The 21,972-nt window shown below is 40.4% G+C and overlaps 1 protein-coding gene and 1 long non-coding RNA gene across 3 annotated transcripts in view; one reads left to right on the plus strand and one right to left on the minus strand.

The window, feature by feature from the left end:
* The window catches only part of dyrk1b (dual-specificity tyrosine-(Y)-phosphorylation regulated kinase 1B), a 61,871-nt gene that overhangs the window by 21,086 nt on the left and 18,813 nt on the right, over positions 1-21,972 (minus strand). The window contains exon 1 of one of the 2 annotated variants that reach the window (XM_074654472.1): positions 12,167-13,971. The exons of the other annotated variant lie outside the window; for it this stretch is intronic. Coding sequence (XP_074510573.1) covers positions 12,167-12,269 — 103 coding nt within the window. The 5' untranslated portion in view covers positions 12,270-13,971. Of the gene's footprint in view, positions 1-12,166; positions 13,972-21,972 lie in introns of those variants that run through there. 2 annotated transcript variants of the gene reach the window in all.
* On the plus strand, positions 6,758-9,633 carry LOC141779600 (uncharacterized). Its single transcript, XR_012596357.1, has 3 exons — positions 6,758-8,148; positions 8,244-9,200; positions 9,369-9,633. It is a non-coding gene; the product is annotated as an uncharacterized LOC141779600 (long non-coding RNA).

The raw sequence follows: 21,972 nt of genomic DNA on the forward strand, positions 1-21,972 counted from the left end.
GAAAACTGAAACTGAAAACTTGACGTGTGAATCTCTGGCTTAAACTAATATTCATCAGTTTTTATTAATATTTTTCTCCTGCTTGAGTATTTCTTTCTCTTAGTCTTAGTCTTCTCTCACTCATTGAAGGCCCTTTCAGACACAATGCGACAACGCCACCACTGCGCTCTGAATCCTGTTATTTCCAGTGGTTTGCGCCATGCCACGACGGCCTTTCGCTACGTCAAGCAAAGCCCAACTTTGGGCGCTGCGATGTGTGCTGAACCCAGCGGCGAGCACAGCTCAAACAGCGCTGTGTCGTGAGCATAGACTGCTCTCTTTACTGCCGGGAAACGAAATTTGGTGTAGCTGTATTGTTGTCCGGGTGGAAACAGTAGGGATTATAGATGCTGTACAGCGCCAGAAACGGGTTCAGTGTGAAAAACTTGACATAAATTGGGAGAAATGCTGGAGAATTGTAAACCCGGGAGGAATCCGGGAGAGGGTGATGAAAAACGGAAGTCTCCCGGGAAAATCTTGGGGTTGGCAAGTATGGATGTGCGGCGAGCGCAACTCAAACATGAGCTCAAACTGAGCTGTGTTGCGAGCATAAACTGCTCTCTTCTGCTGGGAAACGACATTTGGTGTAGCTGTATTGTCGTCCGGGTGGAAACAGTAGGGATTATACACACTGTTCAGTTCCAGAAACAGGCTAAGATAACGAAGAGGGAAAAAAGTGTGAAAATTTGCCATAAATCGGGAGAAATGTGGGAGAATTGTGACCCCGGGAGGAAACCGGGAGAGGGCAATGGAAAACGGGAGTCTCTTGGGAAAACTGGGAGGGTTGGCAAGTATGTTGTACTTGTGTTGTGTGATGAGGTAGAGAAAGTAATCCAATCACTGTCACTGGGACTGTTGTGGTGCTCTGGGTCCTGGCCTGCTTACAGATATGACACTGCTGGAGAGAGAGAGAGAGATGGAGAGAGAGAGAGAGAGAGAGAGAGAGAGAGAGAGAGAGAGAGAGAGAGAGAGAGAGAGAGAGAGAGAGAGAGAGAGAGAGAGAGAGAGAGAGAGAGAGAGAGAGAGAGAGAGAGAGAGAGAGAGAGAGAGAGGAGAGAGAGAGAGAGAGAGAGAGAGAGAGGGAATATCTGCCTAGTACTGAGAAATGTGCACCGTCTCTTTAAGAGACTGAGAGGCACTCACAGCACTTCCTCAATCTGGCATCCCCCTTCCTGCGCTGCCATTGGCCGGGGCCCCCACTTTCTCTGTCAGCTGATTCGCTGTTGGTATCTAAGGGCTGGCTGGCCAGCGCTCTATAAATAAACCCAGTGCTGTCTCAGCAACCAGCCTACAATACTCATTAGCTACTTCTCTCTCTCCTCTTCCGCCTCTCTCCTGCTAAGCAAGTAGCTTCCAATAGCAGGCCTGGCTCTCAGCAGCAGCAGTCTGACATCCTCTCCCCTAGCAACCCAACCCACCCTACCAGCCGCTCTCTCTCCTCCCCCTTCCCTTCATCATCCTTCCTGCTTCCTCAAATCTGATTCTCTCTTCTATTCATCCATCCATCTTCCTACATCCATACTGACTTCTACTATTAGGGGCACATTTAGGAAAAATAAATAAATCTGAGATTTCCAGGATAAAGTCTTAATATTACAAGAATAAAGTCGAAAGTTTACGAGAAAAAAGTAATAATATTATGAGAATAAAGTCATAAATTTACGGGGGAAAAAAGTTGTAATATGAGAATAAAGTCATAAGTTTAAGAGAAAAAAGTCGTAGTATTATGAGAATAAAGTCACAATATTATAAAGTAGTAATTTTATGTGTTATTTTAAAGGGGAAATAGAGCAGTGTGCTAGCCTGTGAGAAAATGAGGAATGTGGAGCATCTTGTGACGTTTTACTTTAGTTTAGGTTTCACAAATAACAAAATACTTCATGTTTTGGCACATCAGCTCCACATTATCGAAAAGAATGTGCAAGAAACTGCGTTTATTCCGAAGAAAGAACCACACGGATCTGGGGGAAATGACACTTTTGTAGTGGAGGAAATTACTTCTTTTCTCGTAAAGTTATGACTTCATTCTCGTAATATTCCGACTTTTTTTCTCGTAAAGTTATGGCTTCATTCTCGTTATATTACAACTTTTTTTTCTTGAAATACTATGACTTTATTCTCGCACATTACGATTTTTTTCTCGGAATATTATAACTCTATTCTCGAAATCTCCGATTTTTTTTCCATCAGGGTGGCCCTAATACTCCGTCCATATGTCTCTTCTTTTGCAGACTGTTTATCTCTCCATCAGTGTTGTGTTGATGCACTAACAATATTTAGGGCAACAGAGAGGAGTCACTCCAGGCAGCACAGCAACACACAGTAAACTAATGTTTCCTGCTCACAACAAGTTGCTAGATGATGGACAGCAATACCGAACCAACTTGTCCCAGAGTCCATTGGAGTGAACCAACAGTACAGTAGGTCTGGGAAGTTACAACTGGAGTACTACATCCCTTGTTGAGGCGGGCTCAGTTTTAAAGCTAGAGTGAAGATACCAGTATCATATGAAAGTAGAAAACCTAAGGAATCCATTGGTAACATGTCATACTAGCTTGTTAAATAATGCTCCAAACTTGTGCTAAATTTTGGCAAGAAAAAACTGTTTTGGCATCAAATAGTATTTTCCCAAGCTCTTCTAAAAACCTTTTCCTACGTGGCCTGACGTAGGTTTCTGCATGATGACGCCGCTACATGTACAGTATATATACATCCTTATAGTCAGTGTATTAACGTTACATACAGTAACTTGGATGGCGGTTGGCGTGCTCCCAGTTTGGAGAAGCAGACAGGAGTACCGGCTGTGGATGTACTATGTACTGCTGTGGACGCCACGTTAGTTCAGATCAGAAAGTCACAATAACACAAACTAACTGATCAATGCAGCGGTAGAATTAGGTAATGTAAAATTGCTGTTTTTGTCAATGGAGTCCGGTGACTTTGAAGAAAGCGATATAGATAGATAGAATAGATGGATAGAATAACGCTTTATCACAAATTTGTTTTAACGACAATAATTTCTTGAACGCATTTAAGCAATCAATCTTTCAGAAGTTGTAGCGGGCTCAGTTTTAAAGCTAGAGTGAAGATAATAGAAAAACCTAAGGAATCCATTGGTACCAACCATGTTACACTAGCCTGTCACGAAGGAGGTTAAATAACACCACAAACATACGCTAAATTTTGACGAGGAAAAACTGTCATGGCAATTTTGAAAGGGGTCCCTTGACCTCGGACCTCCAGATATATGAATGAAAATGGGTTCTATGGGTACCCACGAGTCTCCCCTTTACAGACATGCCCACTTTATGATAATCACATGCAGTTTGGGGCAAGTCATAGTCAAGTCAGCACACTTACAGCTGTTGTTGCCTGTTGGGCTGCAGATTGCCATGTTATGATTTGAGCATATTTTTTATGCTAAAGGCAGTACCTGTGAGGGTTTCTGGACTATATTTGTCATTGTTTTGTGTTGTTAATTGATTTCCAATAATAAACACATAGACATTTGCATAAAGCAGCATATTTGCCCACTCCTATGTTGATAAGAGTATTAAATACTTGACAAATCTCCCTTTAAGGTTCATTTTGAACAGATAGAAAATGTGCAATTAAACGCGATGAAATATTTTAATCGATTGACAGCCCTAGTATCAGCTGCCCATCTGATCTTAACACAATGTTTTTAATGTCTGCACAATCATAACTGACAAAATTAATACACAACAGCAACATGTCATGCACACAGTGAGAGGTTCAAGAATGAATATAGCCTTTAATCCACAACACGCATCAAATAAGTCATATAAGTAAAGTACTAAATCTCAGACTAACCATATCAAAAGCAACCTACGCAATGTGTTGAATGACTACTGTGGTCTCAGGTAAATGCTCAACATGGCATCAGCTTTTTACAAACAACTTGTCAACTTGTAAACATAATGCAGTCATTTCATGCACAGTTATCCTGGCTATGATTAGGTTTTTGGAGTATCCCGGTAATGTGTTGTATATGTAAAAATCAACATCGACCTGATTTCAGGAGAACTCCAAAAGACAAAAATGATCTTAAACCTGGATACTGTTAGAATCCTGTATACCGGGACATGAATAACCAGGTTTCTCATGTAAACATCTTATCCCGAATAAGATGAAAACCAGGATACTAATGCCCATGTAAACACACACTCGGTGTGACAGTCCTTGGTCATGGGGCTTCAATCTACAGGTGTGTTGAAACTAAACTGTGTGACTGCATACAAAGTCAAAGCAAAGATCCAGGAGCACATGGATACACTCTGAGATCAAGATGGGTCTGAACATTCGAAACATTTTCCCACTTGTGCCTAAGCTGACACTTCATGAATGTGCGGAGACAAGTGGGACGAGGAGACGGTCAAAGAGACAAACTTTAAGAAATAAAGTTTACTGTAAGATTTGAGCGAGTCAGAGTCTTAGCTGGCACATACAGAAAACACAGTTAGCTAAAAGCTAACATGAGGGGTGCAACGATTCATCTGCTACAGGTATACTATAGGGGATCGGCAAGTTGTCCTTCACAGGGGACGTATATAGATCTGAAATCGATTTGCAAGGTAAATAATCTGTTGTATCGATACTAAGAATTTGCACCTTGTATTTAGGCACCACAAACGTTATATGGATTTATTACACGGCTGTGTTGAATTCTCGATTCTGATTGTTCAATCACGGCGTTCTGCGGCCTGTAATTTCTCTATAACAGACCGTTGCTATGTATAGCAGACCGTTGCTATGGGCGCAGCTTTGATGTCGGACTCTGGTGGACCGTTTTTGTGTCAAATTATTGACTTCTTCAGTAAGTAGCCTTGTAATAAGCGAGATAATGTACAGCGAGCCGGTCAGTGTTGTGAAAGAATCCCCTTTCACAATGACTGGCTCGCTGTACATTATCCCTTACGTATTTTCTTAGCACTTTTATTAGTAAAGAAATGTTAAACCTTACTCGGGTTCACTCTCCCTGTGTATAACGTCATCGACATGCGCCGGCTTGTCAGCTTGGCCGGCTCTGCAGCGTGAGCGTGCGTGCAAATGAACAGCGCCCCTTTGCCGGGGCTCATCACTCTCACACCCGGTAGCGGCGTAAAGGGAGACGAGCACCGGTCTGCATGAGCTGCCGGCGCTGCGGTGCAGAGTTTCACTTTGGGAGCATTACGTAAGAGGTGTTATCAATCCACTTGACGAGGGCGGCTTCAACCACAGGCACTTTCACCGTGCGCTTTCGTTTTTTTAATCAGAGAAAATGACCTTTTTCCCGTCATGATATCCATGTGCAAGCAGCATCAGCGTCATGTATCCAGCCGGAAAGCAGACGATCCGCGAGGCAAATTATCACGGGAGTTAAATAAAAAACTAAACAGAAATTCAACTAATGTTAGTGTAACGTAGTTTTTTAAATGTTTTTCCAGATGTTTTCATGTATGAAAAGACCCCAAATGATCACTGTAAGCGGACTACTTTTCCTATAAGTGAATTATTTAGATAGCGTTTGTATGGGAATGATTCCGTCCCAAGCTTTTTGATCATCATAAGCGGTTGATCTCTGTATTATTGCGGTACCGTTTATATTGAAAATGACAACAGAAATAATAATAATAATTAAATATAGCACTGCCTTGTATTTTGAGAACTGAAGCAGCAGGTCCTGAAGTTATCCCTGATTCCCTTACAAGAAAAACTTTGAGGAATCCTGACCTGCACTGTGCAGTATCAGGTATTTATTTCACAGTCACACTGACTGAATTGTTGGCAAAAAAAAGTTACTGTATTGATTACAAGTCATTGAATCGTATCGTATCACTCTAGATGAGCCAAATATTCCCCTTGAATCGTATCGGAACCATGGAAAGTGATACGTATCGTATCGTAAAAAAATACCGTTACACCCCTAGTAGGGTTAATATCGAATCATATCTCAAATGATAATGATGCAGACACATGAACCCGTTATTACAAGAGGTTCACACAACCAAACGTCTAGTGGCCAGATGCAAAAATCCCAGTCACAGCACCCATTCAATAACCTTCACTGGACTATACTCGCCTGCCTGTCGATGAGTGATGTTCTCCCGGCAGGACCAGCAAGACAAAAACATGACTGTAGTCACAGCAGTGCAGCAATATAACAAGTGATCAAACTTACACATAGAGCACATAGACTGCGATAACCAGTCAACATCACAGTAGCAAACATCCAACAATGAATCAAACTACACTGGAGAGAGCATGCCTACATGTAAACTACACAGGTTTGATAATGAGGGAGGGGGGCACCTGGCAAATGGGTGAGCAATATTTAAATCTCTGCCAGAGCCCCTCTTAACTGATGATGTGCAACAGTATATGAACACCAATCAGCACAGATAATCTTTAACTCTTCAAAGTGCTTCACAAGAAGGCAATAATAAAAAAGCAAATATCAACAAATCAAGTCAAACTGAAATAATTTGTTTGATAAATCTATGTTGTTATTTACCTGGTCAGGTCCATCCAGAGCCTCTAGGCCCTGAATACAAAGGCTGGGGCTCCTTCCTGGACTCCTAAACAGATGAAAACCTCTGCACAGGCTCATAGGGGGTTGGAAGGGACTAAAATATATCACGAAGCTTTAGAGCTAATCAATAAGAAAATGAAATCCAGCCTGCTGTAGTGTAAAATAGGGGTAAATCCATTCACCTATGTATTTTTTTTTTTACAATTTTGAAATAGATTTTTTTAGTGCCAGAATCGATTTATTTGCTTAATTTGAGTCTATGTTGAGGTAGAAGGAAGTTACCGCTTTTACTATTGTAGTCTGAGTAACGTAACGTCATATCCGTTCCGTATCCGTCAACCAAAACAAACCACAGCAAAGTAGAAATCGGCGGAGAGTCCATGTGGATACGATCGGCACCCCCTTGCATGTTAAATCCAAAGTGGTAAACACTACACATTAAGTAAAGTATGGAAACAAAACACTTTGGGTTTTGTCAGGAAAAGCAGAGCTAGACATCATGGCTAAAGCTGCATGCTAACTCTGTCACGGACGGGAAACGTTATTGTATTGCGGTAACGTACAGTCAAGCCAGCCGTCACTCTCATCTCTGTGGTCAAATGGGCCGACGCTACAACTGTAGAGCACCCATATACTGACATTTATGTTAAATGCATTCTAACAGCCCCGATGGAGCTGACCATGGATGTATAAAGAGAACGGAGCTGACGGGAGAGCTAGAGACCACCTTGGAGAAGAGGAAGTATACACGGGTGACTACGTCGGGTTTTCAAATTAAATTGTTAACAAAAGGAACTGTATATACAAAATACATATATGGAAACAAGATTGGATTATATTCACCAGAAGTATAAAACATTACATGTCCCTTATAAATTAAAAGAAAATACCTCTAATTTGTGAAGGAAGTGTCTTTATTCTTTCATTTTTGGGTTGCTGGAAAAAAATTTGAAATAATGTCTGACAATGACGGATATATTTGACTTCAGGACATCTCTGACTACATACATGCTGAAAATCAAACATTTTTACTGGATTAATTTAGATATTTTCCAAAGTAAAAGTCCCTAGAAGTGAATGATTCAACTTTTTCCGATGGTCTAGTGTTAAAAAAAGTTAGCAAAAATCCCATTACATATCTAATCGGCACACAAGTATCGTGACAGTATCGAATCGGGAGATAGGTGTATTGTCCCAGCCCTATTGACTACATACATTTTTGTAGTGGCATGAGTGACACAGGGGAGACCAATACTGATCATAAAGGACTCTAACAACAAATTACTGCCAGAAACCAAGACTAAGACCAGTGAGAGTTGAGTGAGGGTGACTTTATGGTTCCATAGTCGTATAGAAAGTAAGAAATATCCTGCGACAAGTACCAACATCAGCCGGTATTTATTGAATCCCACTGAAAGTTTAACTTTGTAAAGCTTTGAGAGTAAATAAAAATAACTGTGATATCTTGTAGTTTTAGATTCTGATCTGCAATCAGCACAGTCAACATTTACTATCTCATGCTAGAAAAATAATAATCATAAATTATAATCATCAGTATAAGCTTGTTACACACATGGGTAAAAACTAGGGCTGTCAATCGATTGAAATGGTTAATGGCGATTAATCGCAAATTAACCGCACATTTTTTATCTGTTCAAAATGTACCTTAAAGGGAGATTTGTCAAGTATTTAATAATCTTCTCCACATGGGAGTGGGCAAATATGCTGCTTTATGCAAATGTATGTATATAATTACTATTGGAAATCAATTAACAACACAAAACAATGACAAATATTGTCCTAAAACCCATTTTCATTCACATATCTTGAGGTCAGAGGTCAAGGGACCCCTTTGAAAAGGGCCATGACAGATTTTCCTTACCAAGATTTAGCGTAAAATTGGAGCGTTATTTAACCTCCTTCACGACAAGCTAGTATGACATGGTTGGTACTGATGGATTCATTAGGTTTTTCTAGTTTCATATGATACCAGTATCTTTACTCTAGCTTTAAAACTGGTTCTGCTACAACCTAAAAATCACAAGTTGCGTTAATGCGTTAAAGAAAGCGTTATCGCGTTAACTTTGACAGCCCTAGTACAAACTGAAAATAATTTATAAAAGACAGTAACTACTTAAATTTCAATACAGTGCTGCATCTTCTTATGTTAATTAAGGTGGCCTATTTTTTCATTGACTGTAAGAAAAGTAAATAAATGTGAACATATCATGGCCACAATCATGATCTAGACTCAGTTTATGGATGAAAAGATGTTCAAGTGCTCTGAAAATGTCAACAATTCCATGACCACAAGCAAAATGCTGTCTCCTGATGAAGATCAGGTGACATGAGGTCAAATTGTTTTTTGAAAATGTAGGCAATGCTTTGGTACTATCGATATCCACTTTCAAACCCTTCTTTCAAACAACAACCCTTCCATGTCACACAAGATATGCAGCACATAGCAGCTAAAGTGGATAGGGGCTGACACACCACCTGTTAGTAAAGGACAGCAAGAAAGTCCAATAGCCAAACCTGTGTCCTGCTTAGGGCTGTCAATCAATTAAAATATTTAATAGCTAATTGCCAGGCCGATAATCGGTCGATCCCTTGTCAAAATAATGAGATAGTGGCTCAAAATATTGAGATAGTAAGTCAAAATACTGAGATAGTAAGTCAAAATAATGATAGTAAGTCAAAATATTGAGATAGTAAGTCAAAATATTGAGATAGTAAGTCAAAAATAATGAGATAGTAAGTCAAAATATTGAGATAGTAAGTAAAAGTAATGAAATAGTAAGTCAAAATATTGGGATAGTAAGTCAAAATATTGAGATTCTAAGTCAAATATTGAAATAGCAAATCAAAATAATGATAGTATGTCAAATTAATGAGATACTAACTAACTATTTTGAGATAATATCTCATTATTTTGAGATAATATCTCATTATAATGACTTATAGGATCTTTTTTTTTTCCATCACAGTGGCAGAAATGGGCTTCCATACATTTCTCTTAGTGAACCTCCCCTGAATAAATAAAGGTGAAAACAAAAAAAAAAGCCCCGGACGGATTTGAACCTGGGACATTGTGGCTCATGATTGGCCTCTTTGAACCACAGGGACGCCAAAACTGCTGTCAATTATTTACATGCAGAGTTTTGCATGTGTACACGTGTGCATTGCCACCAATAAGGACACGAGGGTGTCAGAGATGTCACAGATCAACTTCCCACGACCAAGCACTGCAAGTTGTTGAGAATCACTATAATTTAGATTAACCAGCCTTTAATGAATGACACGCACAGGCTACTAGAAACCTTCTTTCATTAAATATTAATAAGCATTTTGATAACAACAGCCAAAATAACACAGATGACCATTAAGCACATCTATAAACTTGTTCTTTACCTTCCTTTCCAAAACACACTGGCGTGTGGAAGAGTGGAACAATACATCAAGTATGCCTTGTCCTCTTGCTTTCTCTCACAACCACACACAACTAAAGTCACATGAACATCAGCCACCAAATTATTATTGACACTGTATATTTTGTCAGATGAGACTTGTTGACACTGATGAAAGTGTTAAACAGCAAATCCTGGTGTAACAATTAGGTCATCGACTGATTCCTCTCACTTACAGTATATACTTTTGAGTACTTGTAATGCTGCAATATTGGCAACAATGACTTAAAAAAGATGTCAAATATAAGTCAGTATTCAATACATTACCCAGCCCTAGGTGTGCCACTAGATTTAGCCTCAGGGTCCTAGTATTCACTTGACAGGGGCCAGTTGCATATACTTAGTTTAAGACTAGTCTTGGCCTTAGATTGTCAGGTTACACTAGTCTAATTAAGCCTGTCTGTTGCATAAATATTAAGACACTTACTTTGAGCTATTTCAACTGTTTGTCCATTACATTTAGTTAACTACTTCAACTGTTTATCCATTACTTTTAGCTAACTATTTCAACTGTTTATCCATTACTTTTAGCTAACTATCTGTTTTTGTGTTCAGAGTCAGTAAAACCGAGTTTCATTTATTCTGTGTAAACTTGTGTTTGGTAATGTTGTGGAGCAGGCTAGATTATTCAGTCTCTGCTATAAACATCGTAGACTATGGAAGGACCTCGACAGTCAGTGGACACGCAGGCAATAATCATTTAGCCGGCAGTGACAGACTACTTGTTGCACTTTGTAGCACCACTAATAAAATAGTTGTTTGGGGGGGGACTTTTTTTTTTTTTTAACAAAGTTGACCAGATGCACTTATGGACCATGACCCACCAGTTGGAAACCACTGGCATAGATTAATAATGTAAATGAAAGCAGGAGTAATGGAACAAAGTGGTAAAACTGCATCTGATCAGACTGCATCCTCACATCCGTCAGCTCAGTGTCCCCGACTGACTGACCACAACTGCCAAACTGTCTGACCACGACGGTGCTTCCTGCTTCAGGTCACACTGACAGCCATGGAGCGTGGACCTATTCAGACCCAGAGCGGCCTGGATTCTGATCGTTCAAGTTCAGGCTGAAACAATGTCGATGGAAAGCCAAACACGTGCATTACAAACTTCAACATTACCACTCACCGGCAAGACATGCTGACACACACAGCGCCACTGCAACATGTTGACATACACAAACACACCACCATTGTGACACAGATTGAATCAATTAAGGCTGGCCCACACCAAAAAGATTTTTCAAACTTACCAGATGTCTAAAATGTGAGAGTCCACACATAACAACATGTTATGTTAAATTGAACAGTTTTGTTCCTATAGTGTGTGGAGAGCAACAATTTGGCCCAAACAGCAACCACACACTAACAGATTCATTCATGAACAACAAGAGTCCCGACTAAAAGAAACCTCACAAAATCTCTCGTGATCAAACGTGACTTTAGTGTAAACAAACATGGCGGACAATGAGCAGGAAGAATTAGCGATGTTAGTTTTTACTTTGTACTGAAAATTCACAAAGAAAAATAATGGATAAAGTCATGGAGACACGTCAAATAAACACGTGTTGTTGCCACAAGTCAACAAGTTGGTCCTCCATTTCTGAGGTCTATCTTACTACTACTTCATGCTTCACGTTTTGCATTAGCCGACGGCGGTGGTTGTCCTTACGTTTCAGTCAGCTTGGTTCTCTATTTGCTATCGTTCTTTCCAACGTGACTGCGTCATCGGCTTTCCTCGGGATTCCCCACACATAACAGGATATCCCATCGTAAATATTGAGCATGTTTAACATTTACGATTTGAAATCGGTGCGTCCAGGATGGACTTCCGAGCCGATCAGGGGATGTAAAAAAACACTATTAACATATCTCACACCTCAGGAATATCTGGAAAGATAATCTTAAGAACTATCAAAAAAAAAATCAGGGCTTTGCTGACGATCGTCAGCTTGATTCTCGTGTAGTGTGTACCCGGCATTACTGACAGCAACTAAAATAATTATCAACAATAAGTATCAACACACAGATTACCATGACAGTACTCACACACACTTGTGGCTGTACTGTAAAGTAAGTTGTTTTATAAGTGGGATTGTGTGTGTGCGTGTGTGCGTGTACTGACTCTTGTTCTTGCGCAGCAGGGCCGAGGAGATCCAGGGTTCTGTTTGGACCATCCTGCAAGAGGGCACGGGCTTGTCCTCCACGGATGATGACGTGATCACCATGGAAACGCTTGGCAATAGTTCAATCCAGCAGGGAAATACTGTCAAACGGAAAACGCTTTGACAGGTGGGCGGGGCTTGTTTAGTCTGTCATGAGACGTGTGTTTTCAATCCCAGAGTTCGCTTCAACAGTTTACATCCAACTTAAATCAATGAATCTTGAAATGGTGGGAAACCGACCAACCAATCAAAAGGCACCGTCTTCTCTGGCTTCTTTTCTATTCTTTTTATTTTTTATTTTTGTGACTGTGGTTTCTAAGGCAACCAACTGGTGTACAGGCAGCTTGTCTCTCTCTGAAGTAAAAATATAAAGGATGTAATCTCTGTCTTCTGTGGAGTTACACTATAGATATAGATTCTACATATATATTCTGTTTCTCTGTGGGTATGGGGGGAAATAGAATATTTGGTTAAGTCAGGTTAGCTTTTTGTTTCGTTGGTTTCGGCAGTTTCATGCATTCTTTCTGTGTGCTGGAGGCTCCAGATCGCTGGCGACTGATATTTTAAGTAGTCAAAAGTAGGCCTTTCTTCTGTTACAGGATGTTAATGAGTTGTAAATGTCCGAGGGGGTAAAGGCATAGACTTCCTTGTGTTAGGTTCACTTAGTCCAGGACAGGTTGAACCAAACAGCTAATTCAGACATCTTAGTCCAGTACAGGGTGTGTAGAAGTAGCAGTAGAATACAGCTAGTATTCCCAGGTTACTCCACAGTCAGTATGGTTCCAACATATTAGAAGTTGTGTTCCAGACGACTCTAGCTGTGTGCTAACCAGGCTCGCCCAGCATGCTGCCAGGTGGGCTGAGCGAGGTAGGGGTGGAAGAGAAGGAGGTGGAGGGGAGTTGGGTTTCCAGCTGCCTGCTTTTACCCCATCCCTTACGCTAAATATAGCTCCAATTACTGGCGCTTTCTGGGGAACTGGTCACTGGACAGAGTAGGGCAAGTGTGGAGTGATGTTACCACTCAGATTAATCCAGTGACACACACATACACACACACACAGCAGCCACCAGCCACGAAGCCCCCTTCACCCGCCTACAGCAGGAGGTGGCTGGCCTCTGCCAGGGTGAACAGGAGCCCCCTTTAAATCCCCATACAACTACACTGGGTGTCTCTGTGACAACAGGCAGTTGCACAAACACATGTAAACAAACCAGTCCGCTGCTGCTGCTGTTGTTGCTGCTGCAACGTGTTGATTTCACAGGGAGCTCCAGAGAAAGTTGCTCTTAAACTGGGATATCCGCTCACGGGCCAACGTGACGCACCATTACAAGCAGGGACAATAAAGCTGGGGAGGAAACCGGGGTTTAGATCCAGTATTTGGGGGTTAGATGGTTCCCCGTGTTGAAGACAGAACAAGCCGCATTATACTTCCAAACTGAGATCTTCTGTTTACCAAACTCGACCCATGAAGAAGCCTCCTAGGTGATCAAAATAAAAACAAACTAGCAAAGTAAACTTAAAGATCCGGTGTAAAGTTCCTGAGCTGTCAGATCGCTTCCGCCTTCTTCTCTCACATTTAACGGTCCTCCTTTAACAGAAATGGGTGAGATTTTTTAATCCTTCAAGGTGGAAACCTTCACAAGGGCGATTCCGACTCATGTTTCTCGCCCGTTTCCCTTTTCCGTGCTTCTCCCGTTAGACGGAATCTGTGCTGGCTCTCCCACACAGCATCCCCCACCCTGCGATACCGGGCTCAACCAACTGGCTGTGGCGGGGGGGGAGCTGGTCTGTCTGGTGCAGCTTCACATAGCACCGGAAGACACAGGAAAACACCACAAAAGGGGACATTTCACGAGGAGATTTACATTAACAATCACCCAGATGCCGACTGACTTAAAGACACGCTATCAACAAATCAAGCGAGTTAGCGGGACATTAACCTCCCCTCTGACCACAATGGTTTGTTCCGAGCAGACCTCTGCTGTCCTGGCCATTTATAGTAACAGCGGGATATATATACTGGAACTTTATATTCACGGATACAACCTTTACTTAAACAAAGTTTTATGGACTAAACACCTACTTATAACCACTTCCTACAGGCCAATAATAAGTATTAGAATATTTTCTAAAAGTTTATAGCTTTAATTGTAAAAAAAATACAGTGTTGTTTGAGGCTAGAGTGGAGAAATGGTTTCCCCCTTCTTCAACATATTTATGTGTTAACACACAGGCGGCCATTATAGAATGTTACTTACACACACACACACACACACACACACACACACACACACACACACACACACACACACACACACACACAGTGTTAGAACTTCTCTACCCTCACTCAGCACGCACCCTCTATGGGCTCTGTTGCTACCCGACGCGGCGGCAGCTGACACGCGATTGGCTACTTAAAGTCCCATCCTTGGCTGTGATTGGCTGAGCGGACGGGTCTGTGGGAGGGGCGCTCGGCTTAGTTTCCCAGTGTCTCTTCAAACGGCGCGAGGCAGGAATGACGCGGAAATAGTTTGAAGATGTCAGGTAGAAATGGAGGGAGGGAGAGAGGAGACCGGGGTGGGGGGGGAGAGAGGAGACCGGGGTGGGGGGGGAGAGAGGAGACCGGGGTGGGGGGGGAGAGAGGAGACCGGGGTGGGGGTGGAGAGAGGAGACCGGGGTGGGGGTGGAGATAGAGCCGGGGGAGAAGGGGGAGAGAGCGGGGTAAAAGGCTTCCATGAGCACATGGTCACTGAGTGACTCTCCACAGCTGAGATGTGCGACTTCTCCTCACAAAACCAGCCCAAGCTAAAAGTTGTTGCTGTTGCTATCCGAGCTAAATCAGGCACAATGCTGCCTGGGAACAGCTCGGCACACAAACAGTGTCATAAACCAGCTGACAGCTCCTTAAAGGAAAATATACCCTCTCACTGCACTGAGAAATGTCTGCTTTTTATCTTAATCACTCAGTAATATGTAGGAAACTGCTTACTGTAATTACCTACTGCACAAAGGTAAGGTCTCCTCTGATAATCATGTACTTATGCACATCACACTGAAACAGCAGTCTCAATAATAAATAGATTTGTTTTAATGCCATAATCAATATATTTGCTTCATTCGAGTCTATGTGGAGGTAGAAGGAAGTTACCGCTTTTATTGTTGTAGTCTGAGCAACGTGACGTCATATCTGTTCTGTATCCGTCAACCAAAACAAACCGCAAAAAGTAGTAAACAGCAGAGGGTCTGCGTGGATACGACCTGCCCCCTCACATGTTAAATCCAAAGTGGTAAACACTACACATACAGTAAAGTATGGAAACACTTTGGGTTTCACACATTGCAGGAAAAGCAGAGCTAGATATCATGGCTAAAGCTGCATGCTAACTCTGTCATGGACAGGAAACATTATCGTATCGCGATAACGTGCGATCAAGCCGGCCGTCACTCTCATCTCCGTGGTCAAATGGGCACAACGTTACAACTCTAGAGCACCGCACATTTATGTTAAATGCATTCAAACAGCCCCGATGGAGCTGACCATGGATGTATAAAGAGAATGGAGCTGACGGGAGAGCTAGAGACGACCTTGGAGAAGTTAGAGGAAGTATACACGTGTGACTACGTTCGGTTTTCAAAATAAAGTGTTAACAAAGGGAACTGTATAAAATACATATATTTAAATAAGATTGATTGGATTATATTATATAAAAAGAAAATACCACTAATTTGTGAGGGAAATGTCTTTATTCTTTCATTTTCAGGTTGCTGGAAAAAATTCAAAAAATAATGCCCGGCGATGACTGATATATTTGACTTTGGAAAAAAGTTGAATCATACACTTCAAGGGACTTTTACTTTGGAAAATATCTAAATTAATACAGTAATAATGTTTGATTTTCAGCATGTATGTAGTCAGAGATGTCCTGAAGTCAAATATATCAGTCATTGTCAGACATTATTTATTACATTTTTCCAGCAATCCAAAAATCAAAGAATAAAGACATTTCTCTCACAAATTAGTGGTATTTCTTTTTAATTTATAAGGGACATGTAATGTTTTATACTTCTGGTGAATATAATCCAATCAATCTTATTTACATATATGTATTTTGTATATACAGTTCCCTTTGTTAAAAATTTATTTTGAAACCCAGACGTAGTCACACGTGTATACTTCCTCTAACTTCTCCGAGGTCGTCTCTAGCTCTCCCGTCAGCTCCGCTTTCTTTATACATCCATGGTCAGCTCCATCGGGGCTGTTTGAATGCATTTAACATAAATGTCAGTATCTGGGTGCTCTACAGTTGTAGCATCAGCCCATTCGACCACGGAGATGAGAGTGACGGCCGGCTTGACCGCACGTTACCTCAATACGATAACGTTTCCTTTCCATGACAGAGTTAGCATGCAGCTTTAGCCGTGATGTCTAGCTCTGCTTTTCCTGCAATGTGTGAAACCCAAAGCGTTTCCATACTTTACTGGATGTGTAGTGTTTACCACTTTGGATTTAAAATGTGAGGGTGCAGGTCGTATCCACGCGGCCCCTCCGCTGTTTTGTACTTCGTCATTTCGGAACGGATATGACGTCACATTACTCAGACTACAACAATAAAAGTGGTAACCTCCTTCTACCTCCACATAGACTCAAATGAAGCAAATATATCGATTTTGGCATTAAAAAATCAATTTAAAAATTGTGATACATAGGTGAATCGATTTTTTGAGCCCCCAACGTACTGTACTGTACATAGAGCCCTATAATGATAAGCTGCAATAACAAATTTGTTTAAAAATGTTGTAAATTCAATTCATTAAGAAATTTTTAATTTATTGTAAAGTTATAGTTTGAGCTGAATTCCAAGGCTAACCTCAGAAAGTGTCTTTGTGGCTTTGCAGGGTCCCTTTGACTCCGGTTCCTGCAGCTTTCCTTGGTAATCTACTCCAGCTCCAGGCTCCAGAACCCACGGTTCAAATCACTGCACTCCCACACACTGCAAAACAGCTGACCAGTCACAGCTAAAATAAGATAGCATGGCCTAATAACATGCTATAATTATAGGGCTTGCATTAAAAGAGATAAACAAGCAGGAAGTGAGATTATAGAGCAATACAGCGCAGCGGCGATGTACGCTAACGTGGTAATCACATGCAGATGCATCCCTACAGGTGGTCTGCTTCAAAAAATGCCTAATGCCCGGCTCAGAGTGACTGAGTCTGTCTGAGCGGGAGCCAGTGTCGCAAAAGAGACGCCACACACACGGTTCCACAGGAAGACAACGGACGGCGCCATGTTTTTAGTGACTCTTTCTGTGTGATTGAGGCTCTGCTATGATCCAAACTGAACTAGAACTGTGCTGAAAGGTTTAAAGACAGCGCTGCAGGGTGTAAATGCCAGCATTGGATCTGGAGGTCTGTCCATAGCAGAAATAATAAATACATCCAAAAATCCATAACAAAGGTGTTATAAATTCAATGAAAATACAGCTAATACAAAGAGGGTTTCTAACCTAAACCAAACGAGGAGACAGGATGGAGGGGTTTTCTCAAACCACACGAGAAGAATGAACAAACACATGCTAATGACAGCTTTCATTAAACAAAAATCATCTCCCATCCATTGTATTAAAAAAAGCAATACATCACAATAAACAGTCACAAAATAATTAACTTTATGTAATTTCATTAATTACATTTGAGTGTTTTCTGAATTTTTGTACATATGTAAAGTCCTTTTTTGATAACTCAGTTAATGTGTTGATCTTCCCAGTTAGCTAAAAGGGTGTGCAGAAAACTATAGCACCATTAGCCTTTCTTCCCCCTGACTGTATATGAACTGGCAGTAACAGGAATCATCTTGTAAGTAGTATTTTTACTTGGGCTGTCAATCGATTGAAATAGTTAATCGCATTTTTTATCAGCTCAAATGTTTGTCAAGTATTTAATACTTTTATCAACATGAGAGTGGACAAATATGCTGCTTTATGCAAATGTATGTATATATTTATTATTGGAAATCAATTAACAACACAAAACAATGACAAATATTGTCCAGAAATCCTCACAGTTACTGCATTTAGCATAAAAAATATGATCAAATCATAACATGGCAAACTGCAGCCCAACAGGCAACAACAGCTGTCAGTGTGTCAGTGTGCTGACTTGACTATGACTTGCCCCAAACTGCATGTGATTATCATAAAGTGGGCATGTCTGTAAAGGGGAGACTCGTGGGTACCCATAGAACCCATTTTCATTCACATATCTTGAAGTCAGAGGTCAAGGGACCCCTTTGAAAATGGCTATAACAGTTTTTCCTCACCAAAATTTAGCGCAAGTTTGGAGCGTTATTTAACCTCCTTCACAACAAGCTAGTATGACATGGTTGGTACCAATGAATTCCTTAGGTTTGAGCCCACTACATCCTAAAAACCGCAAATTGCGTTAAATAAATTAGTGGCGTTAAAACGAATTTGCGTTGACACATTATTATCACGATAACTTTGACAGCCCTAATTTTTACATAATGGACTTTATGACCAAATGGCAGTGCTTGCTATATCATGTGTACCTTAACATTTTGTTAAAACAGTTGATTTCTTAACTAAAATGTGCAAATTAGACAATGACGACGCTATTACCTTTTCATCAACGTATCACAGGGAGAGTATGCAACGTAAACAAAGGAAATAGACTGGAAACATGAAGTTCAAAGGACACATACAAAATATAAAGTCACAGGAAAATGTGTTTCGAGGTGCAACAAAAAACAGCAGAAAAGTCTGTGCAGACTTTGCGGTGATTAAAGACAATTTGACAGGCCATAAACAGGACATTTCACCTGTGCTTGCACACTAATTTTGATTTTATGTCAAGTGTATTTCTGCATGGGCAGACATGCCATCAGATACACAACCAACAGTACATAGAAATACAAGGAGGCAGAGCTTAACTCTACTCTGTCAGCTTTTCACTAGCTTACTGTGTGCATATGTACTGAGGAGAAAACATGGAGTGTACCGCGTTTCTACTCTCATCACGTCATGCAAACCCCACAATTATCTCAGCTCCACAATTACAGACAGATGAGCAACAGGTGAACAAGTGTGTGTGTGTGTGTGTGTGTGTGTGTGTGTGTGTGTGTGCTGGGGATGACAGGACATTCATACAGTACAAACACTGACCTACACAACTGTTCTGTAGTTTCTCTGTAAATTATAAGGGTGTTCGCTCACTAAAATTATATTAACTGCTACCCACCACAGGCACTTCAACACAAATGATATAAAACAAAAAAAAATAGGCCTGTCAATCGATTAGAAAAGTTAATCGCGATTAATCGCACATTTTTATTTGTTCAAAATGTACCTTAAAGGGAGATTTGTCAAGTATTTAAAACTCTTATAAACACAGGAGTGGGCAAAAATGTTGCTTAATGCAAATGTATGTATATATTTATTATTGGAAATCAATTAACAACACAAAACAATGACAAATATTGTCCAGAAACCCTCACAGGTACTGCATTTAGCATACAAAATATGCTCAAATCACAACATGGCAAACTGCAGCCCAACAGGCAACAACAGCTGTCAGTGTGTCAGTGTGCTGACTTGACTATGACTTGCCCCAAACTGCATGTGATTATCATAAAGTGGGCATGTCTGTAAAGGGGAGACTTGTGGGTACCCATAGAACCCATTTTCATTCACATATCTGGAAGTCAGAGGTCAAGGGACCCCTTTGAAAATGGCCATGCCGGTTTTTCCTCACCAAAATTTAGCGGAAAATTGGAGCGTTACTTAGCCTCCTTTGTGACAAGCTAGTATGACATGGTTGGTACCAATGGATTCCTCATGGTTTCTAGTTTCAAATGATACCAGTATCTTCACTTTAAAACAGAGCCCGTTACAACCTAAAAATCGCAAATTGCGTTAAACCTTTAAAGAAATTAGTGGCTGAAATTGAATTAGGAAACTGAATTAGGACTGAAAATACATACTACTACTGTACTCTATTCTATACTACTCTATTCATGGTGGGAAGACTAAAGCAGTGTTTATATCTGGAGTAGAAATCATTGAACTAATATTCTAGCACCTATCAAATGGATTAATAAGATACATGTTGCCCTGTATAGAAATCATATTTCATTGAAAAGAGTTTCACAACACAACAGAAATGAGTTTGAATTATTTACTGGAATACATATTCAAAAAGTTGTTTTAAAGTTGGACTTAAATATGGATAGCATTTACACTATCCCAGGACAGCGGTCATTTGAAGTAATAAATAAATGCAAACTTGTGCATATGATGAATAAGCACTTCAGGCTCAATTTTTTTTAGCTAGAGTGAAGATACTGGCATCAAATGAAAATAAAAACCTAAGGAATCCATTGTTACCAACCATGTCATACTAGTTTGTTGCAAAGGAGGCTAAATAAAGCTATGAAGTTACGCTAAATTTTGGTAAGGAAAAACTGGCATGGCCATTTTCAAAGGGGTCCCTTGACCTCTGACCTCCAGATATGAGAATGAAAATGGGTTATATGGGTACCCACGAGTCTCCCCTTTACATACATGCCTACTTTATGATAATCACATGCAGTTTAATGTTTTATTTTTGCCTATTCTAAAATGGTGTATATGAATATTTCTACATACTGGGGTCCCTAAACCGTTTTGAATTACATAAATTGGGTATCACTGTAAAGCTGAGACTCTTGTGGATTCAATGAGCCCAACTGTATTCATGTGTGATGATGTCAGTCCCCATAGTAGCCATTTCATTATAGCGAGACCTTTTTTTTAAAACGTGACCTCACTGTATAAAATGACCTGTGGTGACCTCTAGGATAATCACAGCCTCATGAAACTTAACAGCCACAAACTAGAGACCTAGAGCATTCATAGGATGGATGGCTTTCCTAGCTAGATTGACAATAAGGGGGTTTCTGAGCAGTTTACAAAACAGAAGTGCTCGCCATCCAATCGCCGAAAAATGCAATTCTTGCAGAAATCTCAAAAAGTTTTGGATTACAAATCACAATATGGTGTTCCTCAAGGTCTTGGTGTCTTCATGTGGTATTTTGGAGGGATTAATGATTTTATCAATTCTCAGGTAGTAAAAATCTGTTAAATTTAGCACCAAATCTGTGTAACAAATGGTATCAAGCCAAATATTGCTGCAACAACTTATGAGACATAATATAGCATGGGGATGACCATCATATACTTCTATCACAATGTTCTAAACCCTTATCCACTTTTATTCAATACACAATTTATTTGAAATAATTAATATTTATTTCTTATTAATGCCTAGAACAACTAAACACACAGTGCTGAGCTGCATCTCAAATTAATCTTCTGTTGACTATTTATCTACCCCTGAACATCCCCTACACCTCTAATAAAAGAGGGCGGAATAAAAAGGGGTTAAAGCTCTTTTGTGCCGTAAGTTGTCACAACATGAATCATCACTATCTAAATTTATTTGAGTTTCTGAGTCAGTTTAAAACTCATTTGGAGCTATAGCAGCTTCATTTTTATTATTTCTTTATTATTTAAAACACTAAATGTGGCTCTGAAAGCTCATTATGAGCTCAGATACTGCTCCAGTACAGTGTTAGGTGGTGATACAGCATATTGCATTGGCAGAGGAGCAGCCTCTCAACAGTGCTGTGGAGCCGTTTCCTGTTGTCTGCTTCGCTGGCTGTCTTTCTCTGTTGATAGTTGTGAAACGCATTGCTATGCCTATATTACT

This window comes from Sebastes fasciatus, chromosome 12 (assembly GCF_043250625.1).
Source record: "Sebastes fasciatus isolate fSebFas1 chromosome 12, fSebFas1.pri, whole genome shotgun sequence".
NCBI classification, from domain to species: Eukaryota; Metazoa; Chordata; class Actinopteri; order Perciformes; family Sebastidae; genus Sebastes; species Sebastes fasciatus.